The 13133-nt window shown below is 36.5% G+C and overlaps 1 protein-coding gene across 6 annotated transcripts in view; it reads left to right on the top strand.

Moving 5' to 3' along the window:
• DNM3 (dynamin 3) overlaps window positions 1-13133 on the top strand; it is a gene marked incomplete at both ends in the record, with an annotated part of 577972 nt that overhangs the window by 464028 nt on the left and 100811 nt on the right. For all 6 annotated transcript variants that reach the window (XM_082834657.1, XM_082834656.1, XM_082834654.1 and 3 more), the window contains one exon: window positions 12937-13048. In XM_082834657.1, coding sequence (XP_082690783.1) covers window positions 12937-13048 — 112 coding nt within the window. The remainder of the gene's footprint in view (window positions 1-12936; window positions 13049-13133) is intronic.

Genomic DNA, 13133 nt, shown 5'->3' with positions numbered 1-13133 from the left:
TTTCTGCTTAACTTTTATCATAATTTCTAGTTTTATTGCACTGCTTCTTATTATTACAAGTACATGAAATCAGGAATATTCTCTGTAAGATATAAGAATAATTCATTGTCCTAGCTTATTAAATTCATATTGTTGAAATCACAGGTTTGGTTCTCAATTTATAATAATGTAACATCTTGGTATCATTGATTCATTGTCAATAGTCTTTGAAGAATTTTGGATGCTGAGAAAAGACTGAAAGAGTAGTTAGTTAGCCGACAAATATTATTGAGCACCCAGCATATAATGTAAATGCTAGAAATACATTGATCAACATTTAGCATTCCATCAATGAACTTACGTTGCAGTTGGAAGAACATAAATGGAAAACGAGGTTGGAAAGGTAGATCATTCATGGCAAGAAGTTTGAATTTTTTTCCTGCTCATGGTGGGAAGTCACTGGAGGATTTTAAACAGGGTGGTGATATAATATATGATCACTGTGGCTTCTTTGTGGAGAGCGGATCAAGAGAGGTGTCAAGGAGGTGTTAGGAAGCTGTAACAATCAACCAGATGAGAGAAGATGGTGGCTTAGATGTGGGAGTCTGTAGTTCAGTGTAGAGGTCTGGAGTTATCTGCATTTAAATGGTATTTAAGGCCACCAGACAGAGATCACCTTGGAGAAAGCACAGACCATGGAAGGAGCTTGGGGCACTCCCGAATTTAAAAGTCTAACAAAGGAAGAGGAGACAGCAAAAGAGATTAAGAAGCTGCAGTCAGTAGGGTAGAAGTGTGGAAAGCAGGAGAGTGTGATATTGCAAAAGTCTTGAGAAGACAGTGATTGAAGAGAGGGAGTGGTCAACAATGTCAGATGCTGCAGTGAAGGCAAGTCACATGAAGGCTAGGAATTGAGCATTTTCTGTGGCAAAATGTAGATCACATAAACTTGATAAGACCAGTATCTATAGAGTAGCAGGACCACAAATCTCACTGGGGTGGATTGACAAAAGAATGAGAGGAGAGAGAATGGAGAAAATGATTCAAGATAACTCAAGGAATTTCACTGTAAAAGCAGACAAAAATGAGGCAGTTCTTAGGGGGTGAAAGTGAAAGTATGTGTGTGTGTGTGTGTGTGTTGTGTGTGTATGTGTTTTAAGATGGTTGCTTTTGAGGCATGCTGGTATGCCATATGAGTGATCCAATAGTAGAAAGGAAGAAATTGTTGACATGGAAGAGAAAAGAAATAATTGCAGGAAGTACAGGAAGACATTAGAAGACATGGGACCCAGTGTATAAGTTGAGGATTTGGTCTTCCATGGTACAAGAGGAAGGCAGAACCTGTGGTTGCTAATGCAGGTAGTCTGGTGGATTTGGTGGAAAGAAGATACAATTCTCATCAGATTGTATTTGTTTTTCCTGTGTAGTATGAAGCAGAATTATCTGTCAAGTGTGAGTGGCAGATGGTGTATCAGAGATTTAGGGAAAAAAAGGTATGAAGTAATCCTCTAGTACAGTGAGAAAGTATATTGATTGAAGACTTATAGTAGGGAAGTCTGGAAAAGTTAGGTGCCCGTTTGATATTTGAAGTGAGTATAGTCATCACAGTTGCATAGTTTTTCTCTTGGATTCTTTAGCAACTTGGATATATGAGCTGAGTAAGAAAGTAATTCAGTTGGAGTTTTATTAGGTAAATAAAATGGTGAAGGAAAAGACAGGAAAGGGACTCAAAAGTTTTCAAGGTAGTAGTTATAGTGCTAAACTGAGTGTGCACAGAAGTGAAGACATAGCAGGGTGATGATGAGTGGGAATGTGGTAGGATCAGTGGATCAGTAAAAAAAAAAAAAGTCCACAGAGGAGGCTGTTGTCCAGATTTTCAAAAGGGAAAACAAAATGGAAATTTGATCGATGAGTTTATCATCAATGCCCTGCTATATACATCTATAATTAATTATGAAATTGATATTTATAATTATTTAGAAAGGATATCAGTGATCAATAGGAACTTTCTCTGAATCTTGAAAAACAAGTTGAACCAAACTGACTCCAAATTTTTAATAGAAGGAGTAGATATAATATACTTAGACCTTGATATAGTCTTTTGAAATATGTGTGAGGGGAAATAGACATGACTTGATAGTCCATTTATGATGGACTTATGATTAAATCTTAAGTCTTATTTGATAGCCAATGGGTACAAGTTAATGGAACATGTAACTCTGGTATGGGATCCTTTGAGTTCTGTTTTAGGTCTATAATATGATTACCAATGACTCTGATAATGATATGGGAATGTTATGTAATAAATATGCAGATAATGCAAAACAGGAAGAATTGTGAATATATTGTGTGCCAGAATTTGGATTCAGAACATCTGAGCAAATGGTAAATGGGCCAAAACTAACCAGATGAAATGTAATAATGCTAAGTATAAATTTTACTCATGTTTTAAAAAGTCTATATGCATTCAGTCCAAGAGAGGTCTGGTTTTATAGGACATCAAATGTAAGGGACCTAAATGCAGTGAAAGTAACGCATAATAATAATTTTTGTACTTTATATATTTTACTTGTACATTTAGCCGATGCTGGGCATGGTGTGAAATAAGCTCTTCATGCATATAACCTTATTTTATTATCATAGTAAGCCTGAGATAGATAATGCTATTATCCCCATTTTATAGATGAGTAAACTGAAATTCAAAGAGGTTGCCTTCTCCAATGTCATATAAGATAATAAATGATAATAATAGCCGGGATTTCAATAGGTGTTTATGGTCTTTACTATATTCTACTGTGTTTTACTTAAATTTACATTAGTAAAAGTTTTCTGTCCAGAAAGCAGGCAAAAATTCTGCCAGACTTCTTCCTTACATATGAATAATATCGCATCTGGAGATTTGTGATCAGTTGCTGGCATCTCATTTTCAGAAAATCCATTTAAAATACAGCAAATTCACAAGAATGCAAGAAGGATGCAGTGTTATCTAGAAACCTCTTCATATGAGAAACATTTGGAAAAGTTGGCAAAAGTGTTGGCTTGGGGACTAGAAGACTTGTGGGACACGTAATATCTGGTCTCAGATGTTTGAAGAACTGTCATAGGCAAAGAAATTAAACCTCACATTTTTAACACCCAAAGACATTCTTATGATGTGAATGAAAGTTATGTATATAATCAAAACATGGGCTCATCATGTGGTCATGTTCTCTACAGTGTAACACTTAAAAGCCTTTTACTTATGGGATAAAATTTCTTATGGTCATTTTTAATACTGAGATGAATTTTATTTTTTCAAACTGCAAAACATATAGTTCAGCTTGATTTCATAGTGAAATCATTCAGAAGCCCATATCTGTGTGATTGCAGCTGAAATAGACTAAACAACAACAAAAAATGCAGTCAGTACAAATTGCTGTGGGTTATCTATATAGCTACGGCATGTGGTGAGAACCTGGAAGCTGCATCCACAGAATTTATTAGACTTCCAGTAAATCAGCTCAGTTTAGTGTTTTAGACCTGTATCCAACTCTCCTTGGATGTCTAGACACAGCCTAAGACGAGGCTTCAAAAATGGGTAAAAATGAAGCAGCCAAAGCCACCAGAAGCCTTTGACCCTCTTCTAATGTTTCAACCAGATAATTATTTTCCCTCTCAAGAATTTGGCTATCCTTTGAGGGAAAAAAAATCAAGATTTTCCATTTGAAGAGCCCCTGAAAGAAAATACTCTGGAGAAAGGTCAGTAAGAGTGGGCCAAAGCTGAATTCTTCAGATCTGCTTAGAGAGTGTGGAAAGTCTGTACCCTCTACTTTTCATGCTTTCCAGCTGGCCAAGAGCTCCCATGGCATTTGTCCAGCTTTGCCTTCCCCATACCTTTACATCTTAAAGAAACTCATACTGTGTAGTGGAAATGCCTCAGATGGAAACCTACGTGGTAGTTAAAAGCTATTGTAGAGAGGTAATTAGAAAATTAAAAACTGATGAATTTTGATTCCGTCAAGATAATCCATTACCCTTTCTGCTCTGTAGCAAAGATATGACCTTTCAAATTTTCCAACAATAAACTCTCATACTAGGAAAATATATTTCCTTTAAATATGTCCCACTTTAATTAAAATAACTCATTCTACTTATTATGGTTTGTCTCTTCAAACTTTTTAAATCTTAGGTTTTCTGTAGAAAGTTAAGGGTCCAGTCAAAAATGAAAAAGGTGGTTTTAAAAATAAGCACAGTCCAAGTTCATTCCATAGTTCATTTATTCATTGATTCCTTTGTTCATTCATTCAACTAATATTTGCTTTACAGAGGCTATATGCCAAGGAACGTGGTAGGCCCAGGTTGTGCCGTTAATTAGCTATGTGATTTGGGGAAAGTCACCTAATCTCTCTGAATCTCAGCTTCCTCAACTGTAAAACAGCTCTATAACCAACTTTGCAGGGTTGCTATGAAGGTTAAATAAGATGACCTCTTATAAGATGGTGAAAAATTAGAAGCTTCTCTTTTGCCCGTCTCCATCCATTGCTATATCCCAAAACTCATATACAACAGAGATGGAAAGTCTCAAAAGCACTGGGAAGTGGAAATGTCAGTCAACTATTTGCAAGACTCACAGAGTGAACTAGATTGAAATCCTTTGAGTGACCATTGCGTGCATTACCCTGAATAAGAAAAACTGGGCTAAACAGTAAAAAACAATAAGAAATTTCTTCACTTACTCACTGAATCAATGTGAGAAATGTAGAGACTGCCCCAACCAGAAATTTAGATAGCTAACTCTAGTTTGAGCCAGCTCAAAAAATGAATCCAAGTAAGAATTTACAAATTGAGAAGTCCAGGTAGAAAATGCCTGATGATAAATCTTTATTAAAGTTAAACATGTAGAGTTCCATCTAAATAATTGCTTAAGTGTAACAAAATTGAATACAAAAGTAAAAAGAGAAAAAAAGGAGCCTCAAAGAAATGTGAAAATAATAATTCAGAAATAATATTCTAGGTTAATATTTCTAGACAGATTTGCAAATGTCATGAGATAATGTGAAAAGTAAAAGCTTCTAAATCCCCCAAGAAGCCAAAACTTATTATTTTATTCCTAAAGTTTATATACAGGAATTTTATATACAAAAATGAATTCAAGAATAATTTGGAAAACTTTAAGATGGTCATTTACCTGTAGAACTGAAAACCACTAAAATAATATAGAAACCAAAAAGGCGAGAAATAAACATGATTAAAACTTTCCTAATTGTAGGAGGTGATTTTCAAATTGGGATGAAAATTAAAGTCTACTTTACAGTTAGCATTTATAACAGATATTTCTTTTTAAAAACTAAAACAAATGGATAAAAGCAAAAGAGTAAAAGAGACAAAGATATGTCAGGCAAAAGCAAATAAAAAATGAGAAATTATTATAATAATATACAAAAAGTATGTAATGAAATCAGAACAAAGAACATCATTTCCATAAATATATAAAAATGCTCATCCTCCTTTGCAAAAATATTAAAGCTTTGATGGAGAATCATTTTTTAAAATTTATTTATTTTACTTATTAATTTTTGGCTGCATTGGGACTTTGTTGCTGCGCGCGGGCTTTCTCTAGTTGTGGTGAGCAGGGGCTACTCGTCATTGCAGCGTGCAGGCTTCTCATTGCGATGGCTTCCCTTGTTGCGGAGCATGGGCTCTAGGTGCGTGGGCTTCAGTAGTTGCAGCACATGGGCTCAGTAGCTGTGGCGCATGGGCTTAGTTGCTCCTCAGCATGTGGGATCTTCCCGGACCAGGGTTCGAACCCGTGTCCCCTGCGTTGGCAGGCAGACTCGTAACCACTGCGCCACCAGGGAAACCCCGAGAATCATTTAAATTATAAAATTTGCAAAGGTGTTTTAAAGATGCTAGTCATTATTTTTATTTATTTATTTTTTTTGGCGGTACGCGGGCCTCTCACTGCTGTGGCCTCTCCCGTTGCGGAGTACAGGCTCTGGACTCGCAGGCTCAGCGGCCATGGCTCACGGGCCTAGCCGCTCCGCGGCACGTGGGATCTTCCCAGACTGGGGCACGAACCCGTGTTCCCTGCATTGGTAGGCGGATTCTCAACCACTGCGCCACCAGGGAAGCCCGATTGTCATTATTTTTAAGGGTGTGATGGTACTCATTATTCAATAAGTATTTATTGAATACCTACTAGTGCTACTCACTTAGTAAGACCTAGCAGTATAGTGTAATCAAATTAACACATCCAAATATGCCTTCCCATTTATGAAGATCTTATAATTTTCTTAATTTAAAATAATTTATTTTTATGTGTTTTATAGCCTTTCTCCTAGTGTGAATGGAGTATTTCTTCCATTTCAAAGTTATTGGGAGTATTGAGGAAAGTCATTGATTTGTATTTTTTTAACATCTTTATTGGAGTATAATTGCTTTACAATGGTGTGTTAGTTTCTGCTGTATAACAAAGTGAATCAGCTATACATATACATACATCCCCATATCTTCTCCGTCTTGCGTCTGCCTCCCACCCTCCCTATCCCACCCTTCTAGGTGGACACAAAGCACAGAGCTGGTCTCCCTGTGCTATGTGGCTGCTTCCCACTAGCTATCTATTTCACATTTGGTAGTGTATATATGTCCATGCCACTCTCTCACTTCTGCCCAGCTTACACTTCCCCCTCCCTGTGTCCTCAAGTCCATTCTCTACATCTGTGTCTTTATTCCTGTCTTGCCCCTAGGTTCTTCAGAATCATTTTTTTTTTTTTTAGATTCCATATATATGTGTTAGCATACGGTATTTGTTTTACTCTTTCTGACTTACTTCACTCTGTATGACAGTCTCTAGGTCCATCCACCTCACTACAAATAACTCAATTTCGTTTCTTTTTATGGCTAATATTCCATTGTATATATGTGCCACATCTTCTTTATCCATTCATCTGTTGAAGGACACTTAGGTTGCTTCCATGTCCTGGCTATTGTAAATAGAGCTGCAATGAACATTGTGGTACACGACTCTTTGAATTATGGTTTTCTCAGGGTATGTGCCCAGTAGTGGGATTGCTGGATCATATGGTAATTCTATTTTTAGTTTTTTAAGGAACCTCTGTACTGTTCTCCATAGTGGCTGTATCAATTTACATTCCCACCAACAGTGCAAAAGGGTTCCCTTTTCTCCAGACCCTCTCCAGCATTTATTGTTAGTAGATTTTTTGATGATGGCCATTCTGACCTCTGAAGCCCTTCAAGCCTCAGCTCCCAGCCCCCGGCCCGTCCCGGCGGGTGAGCAGACAAGCCTCTCGGTCTGGTGAGTGGTGGTCGGCACCGCTCCTCTGTGCTGGAATCTCTCCGCTTTGCCCCCCGCACCCCTGTTGCTGCGCTCTCCTCCGTGGCTCCCGGCCGAAGCTTCTTGCTCCGCCACCCGCAGTCTCTGCCCACGAAGGGTCCTCCTAGTGTGTGGAAACCTTTACTCCTTCATGGCTCCCTCCCTGTGGTGCAGGTCCTGTCCCTATTCTTTTGTCTCTGTTTTCTTTTTTCTTTTGCCCTACCCAGGTACGTGGGGAGTTTCTTGCCTTTTGGGAGGTCTGAGGTCTTCTGCCAACATTCAGTAGGTGCTCTGTAGGAGTTGTTCCACATGTAGGTGTATTTCTGATGTATTTGTGGGGAGGAAGGTGATCTCTATGGCTTACTCCTCCGCCATCTTCAAGGTCCCTCCATGATTTTTGTATATTTGTCTTGCTGTCATTGTTAGTCTTTTAAGCAAGTATCTTAATGCTAGCAGTGTTTTGTAAAAGCAACTTGGGTTTTCCAACTCTTTCTGAGTTAATTTTGTTGATTTTTTTTTAAGAATATTATTAATTACCTCTAGGTTCTTAGTTTTGGCATAAGATTGCATAAAGTATTTGATTGTAATTTTCTCAATCTCCTATATATTTGTGGGTATGTATTCTATCCTTTCTCATTTGTGATCTTGTATACTTTTGTTTTCTCCCCTAATTAGGATTATAAATTTATTATCTGTTACTGTAGGGAAAATACTCATGGATGTCTTTATCCTTTATGCTATCTTAATATTTCCTATTTCATTAGTTTTGGTTTAATCTATGTTAATTTCCTTTCTTGGCTTATTTTGTTTTTTTATCCTAATTTAACACTTTCTATAGATGAATATTAACTTTTTAAATTTTTTCTCTAAATGATGAACATATTTAAAGCCATAAGTTTTCCTATAGCCTTTGCTTGCTCCACTGGTTGGATATGATGTGTTTATATATTTTTTATTGCTTTCTAAATAATTTACAATTTTGTTTTGGTTTCTTCTGTAATACAAGGATTATCGAGGAGTGTGCTTGCTTTTTATTTTCTTTTTGAGTCTTTTTTTTAGAAATTCATTTTTTCTTTTTTTTTTTTGTTTTGTGACCAAAGAATGGGATTCATAAAATCTCTCTTTTTTTTAAATTTCTTAAAACTGATATTATGTGTGTGTGCAGATCCAAGTATATGACAGATTTTTGTAAATGGTTTGTTGATGGTGAAAACATCTTTATCTTCTATTTAAGCGATAAAGGAACCTATTAAATTTACTTCATCTGTTGTACTATTTATTTCTTTTATGTGCTTACTTATTTTTTGTCCACTATATCTAATTCAAAAAATGACATATTAAAAACTTTCCATATTTATATTTTAATTAATTATATGCAATAGTTATGTCAAGTTTATCCTACATTTTTAAGTAACATTTGCTTCATTTATTTGTCTATTATATTATTTGGTGCAAACAGGTTTATAAGTATTTTCCAGTCTTCATAAATTGTACTTTATATCATTATATAATATTTCTATTTGTTCTATTTAGTGCTTTTAAATTGTTTATCCTGTTCAGTACTTTTAAATTCTATCTTGCCTATATTAATATTGCCATTCATGAATTTTTATCTCTTTGTTTTGTGTTTGTCTGATATATCTTTACCTGTTCCTTTAGTTTTGCAAATAACATATAATTGGGTTTTATTTTTTTAACCTAAATTAACTGTTTAGCTGAGAGAATTCAGTTCACTTTTATTAATTTAATAATTAATATACTTGATTTTATTCCTATCGTTAAAATTTCCTATTTTATTTTGTTGTTTCTTTTCTTAATATTTTGTTGATTTGATCAAGAGGCTATTAATTTTCTTTATTTTTTCTTTTTTAATTTGGGAGTTCTGTACTTTTTTTTTTTTTTTTTTTTTTTTTTTTTTTGCGGTACGCAGGCCTCTCACTGTTGCGGCCTCTCCCGTTGCAGAGCACAGACTCCGGACACGCAGGCCCAGTGGCCATGGCTCACGGGTCCAGCCGCTCCGCGGCATGTGGGATCCTCCCGGACCGGGGCACGAACCCATGTCCCCTGCATCAGTAGGCGGACTCTCAACCACTGCGCCACCAGGGAAGCCCCTGTACTTTTTATTTTATTAATATTTACACTCACCAGTATATAACCCTATTATTCCATGAGGCAAATTATCAAATATTTCTCTCCCAAGACACTTTCTTCTCCTACTTCTCTCCTTGCCCACTTCTTCCAACAATATGAGAACTCTGGGATCCCTTTGCTTCCCTACTCTTCACTCCTATACCCATCAGAGGAGAACTTGTGAGCATCTTTTTTTCCTTCCACCCTCCCCTGAGTTTTAGACTATTTGCATTTCTGTTGCAATGTGTCTCTTCTTCTTTAAGACTTCTTATTTAGTCCTTATATTGCAATTCTTAGATGATCTATCATTATTTATTTTGATTTAACTCTATGGATATGGCAAATTTTGTTGCTTACCACTGTTTCCTCTTCTCTTAGTTTTTCTTCACCCTTGAACACTCTCTGCAGGTACATTCAGTGTTGTTGTAATCCTAATACTGCCTTAGCATCTCCCTCAGATTGGGTATATGGTGATAACCTGGCTGGATGTGGGACTCTGAGTCTGAAGTCCTCTTAAGAATCCATGAATACTATTTCATTGCCTTCTACCTTTTGAATGTTCAGTCCAGTGCCAGTCTAATTCTTTTTCCTTTGTAAGCAACTTTCTCTTTCTTTACAGAAGACTTTTCTTTATCTCAAGATTTATACTAGCGTGTGTGTATGTGGTAATTTTTCTCATCAATTCTATCTGAAACAGCACTTTAATGTAAAGATTTGGATCTTTCTAAAAATCAGGATACGTTTCTTTTTTTTCTTTTCTTTTCTTTTTTTGCGGTACACGGGCCTCTCACTGTTGTGGCCTCTCCCATTGCGGAGCACAGGCTCCGGACACGCAGGCTCAGCGGCCATGGCTCATGGGCCCAGCGGCTCCGTGGCATGTGGGATCTTCCCGGACCGGGGCACGAACCTGTCCGTGTCCCCTGCATCGGTAGGCGGACTTTGTCAACCACTGCGCCACCAGGGAAGCCTACGTTTCTTTTTTAAAAAGTAGGTTTTTTTCATAATTATTTTTCTCCTCCCATCTTCCTTTTCTTTTTCTGGAACTCCTATTATTTACAGGTTAGATGTTCTGGGTCTTTCCTCCACACTTCTCTCTTTATTTTTCTAATTCTCCTACTGGATCTTAACATCTACTAATTCTAATCTCAAGATTGATCATCCTTTCCTTCAACTTATCTACTCAATATATTAACTTAAAAATCTTATTTTTCTTAGTTCTATAAGTCTTTTTTAATGCCCTTTTGTACCTCTTCAAATACTTATTATTCTTTTGCTACCCCCAACCTTTCTCTTTTGTTGATAGACTGTTCTGATTGCCTTCTTTATTCTTTGTCTCTCTGGCTGTTAGACCTCTTTGGGTGTCCTTTTATTTTCCTTTGTTCGTTGTGGCACACGTGCAACTGCTGGGTACTTTAAGTGGACTGGTCCCATGAGTGTGGGAAGGCACAGGAGTTAACTGTGCAATGAGGGAAGGACAGATAGCTGCAGACAGAGAGAGCAGTATATTCAAAGACTTCGGGAGTAAGCATGGCATATATGAAGAAGTAAAAGGCCAGTGTGGCTTAAAAATCAAGGGAGGGCTTCCCTGGTGGCGCAGTGGTTGAGAGTCCGTCTGCCGATGCAGAGGACGTGGGTTCGTGCCCCGGTCTGGGAAGATCCCACATGCCGCGGAGCCGCTGGGCCCGTGAGCCATGGCCACTGAGCCTGCGCGTCCGGAGCCTGTGCTCTGCAACGAGAGAGGCCACAGCAGTGAGAGGCCCGCGTACTGCAAAAAAAAAAAAAAAAAAAAATCAAGGGAGAACAGAGTATGAAAAGAAGCTAGAGAGTAAGGTAGTGTTGGGCCAGACTGTGCAGGACTTTGTAGGCCATCATAATGAGTGTGGTCTTTTCCTAAAAGCATGTAGTATTGCAGTGTTTTATACCAGGGGTTTTAACTGGTATAACCAGGTATATTTATGTGAATATCTGATTCACATTTTCAGAAGATAATAAGGATTAGAGAGCAAATTTAAAGTGGTCGTGTGATGCTGCAAGACTAAAGAGATGTTGTAATAACCCAAAAGAGAGATGATAATAACATGATGGTCAATATACAGGAAGTACACTTTTAAGTGGTAAAATGTAAGGAGGTGTATGAGAGTGTGGAAGATGTCTAAGATACCTCCAAAGTATCTGCATTACACTGATGCTGCATGAAATGGGAACATCAAGTTGGAAATCACCAATTCAGTCATCCATGTCACAGTGCCTTTGAGATACTCAAGTGGAGAAGTCAATAAGCAGTATGAATCGGGCAGGTCTGAACAGGGGATGTAAATATGTAAGCCATCTGAGTTAGGTGTAAATTGAAACTCTTAGCCATGAATGAGAACACCTTGGAAGAGATAAAGAAGAGAAAAAGATTGTTAATCTTGTACACTGCTAGTATCGGTCTAAATTGGACTATCTTTTCTGGAAAGATGACTGGAACGTGTATCATTGTCTTCAAAAATGATTATAACTTTGATTCTGTCACTCTATCTCTAAGAATCTATCCTCAGAAAATAATAGTAGTAAATTAAAGTAGAAAGACAAAGGCTTATGGATAAAAATATTTATTTGAGCTTTATTTATGATTGAAAATAAAGTAAATTACTTATCTAATATTAGGAGGTCAAGCAAATTATCATACATTTATATTAATGAATATTATAACATTATAATTTGATGTTTATGAAGATGTAATAGCATAAGTATATGACCATGATACAATAGTAAGTGAAAAGGACACAAAATAGAGAGAGACAGAGTGAGAAAGAGAGAGAAACTCAACTGTGAAAAAATGCATAGAACAAAAGAATATAAAGAAATAGGTTTATCTGTAAATAGTAGAAAATGGTTGATTGTATCCATTTTTATACTTTTATCTAGTTTCTAAATTATTCTAAATGGGCATTATTACATCTTGTGTATTATTTTATTATTAGGAAAGGAAATATAAAATTATAGTATTGTCCAGTTGTCAGTATGCACTTCATAGGCACTTTACTCTGTTAAATATTAATGTTCTTTCCTTTTCACAATATTGATGAGCATTTGTGATTTGAATCCAGCATAATATTTTAGTTTTTTGAGATTATTGCCATAATTTTAAAGTTTTATGAGCCATTTAGATTTGTAAATTAGTTTCAAAAATTGATCTGATTACTAGACAAGAGAAATCCATTCCCCTCAGAACAACTCCCTGTCAGTTGGCACTCAGTGTGTCATACTGAGAACATTTGTTATTTCCTTCCCTTCTTATTGCTTAGCAGTACAGATAACTCTAAATTCTTTAATGGGAGGGTTTTTTAATTGTATAATACATACATATAGGAATTTGCTAATTATTTGAAATGCAATAGATTGTTTTTGTTTTTCTTCAGTGACTATCAGAGAACCCTTCATTTGGACTGTCATTTGTATCATCATCTGCAGGGATATGAAATCATTTTGAATTTGGTTCAAAACTAAAAGCATGATTTTTTTTTTGACTCCAGGAATGTATACAAAGACTATCGCTTTCTCGAGCTGGCATGTGATTCACAGGAGGATGTAGACAGCTGGAAGGCATCTCTACTAAGAGCTGGGGTTTATCCAGATAAATCTTTAGTAAGTTGGATATATCTCTTATTTTAAAATTATTAACCATGTTTAAGAAAGCATAATTCTACATACTATATGCTGGAAAAGCTAG

Source organism: Leucopleurus acutus (genome assembly GCF_964270905.1).
Source record: "Leucopleurus acutus genome assembly, chromosome: 2".
Classification (NCBI taxonomy): domain Eukaryota; kingdom Metazoa; phylum Chordata; class Mammalia; order Artiodactyla; family Delphinidae; genus Leucopleurus; species Leucopleurus acutus.
The sequence above is the reverse complement of the archived record's forward strand: the minus strand, read 5'-3'. Positions and strand labels throughout refer to the sequence as shown.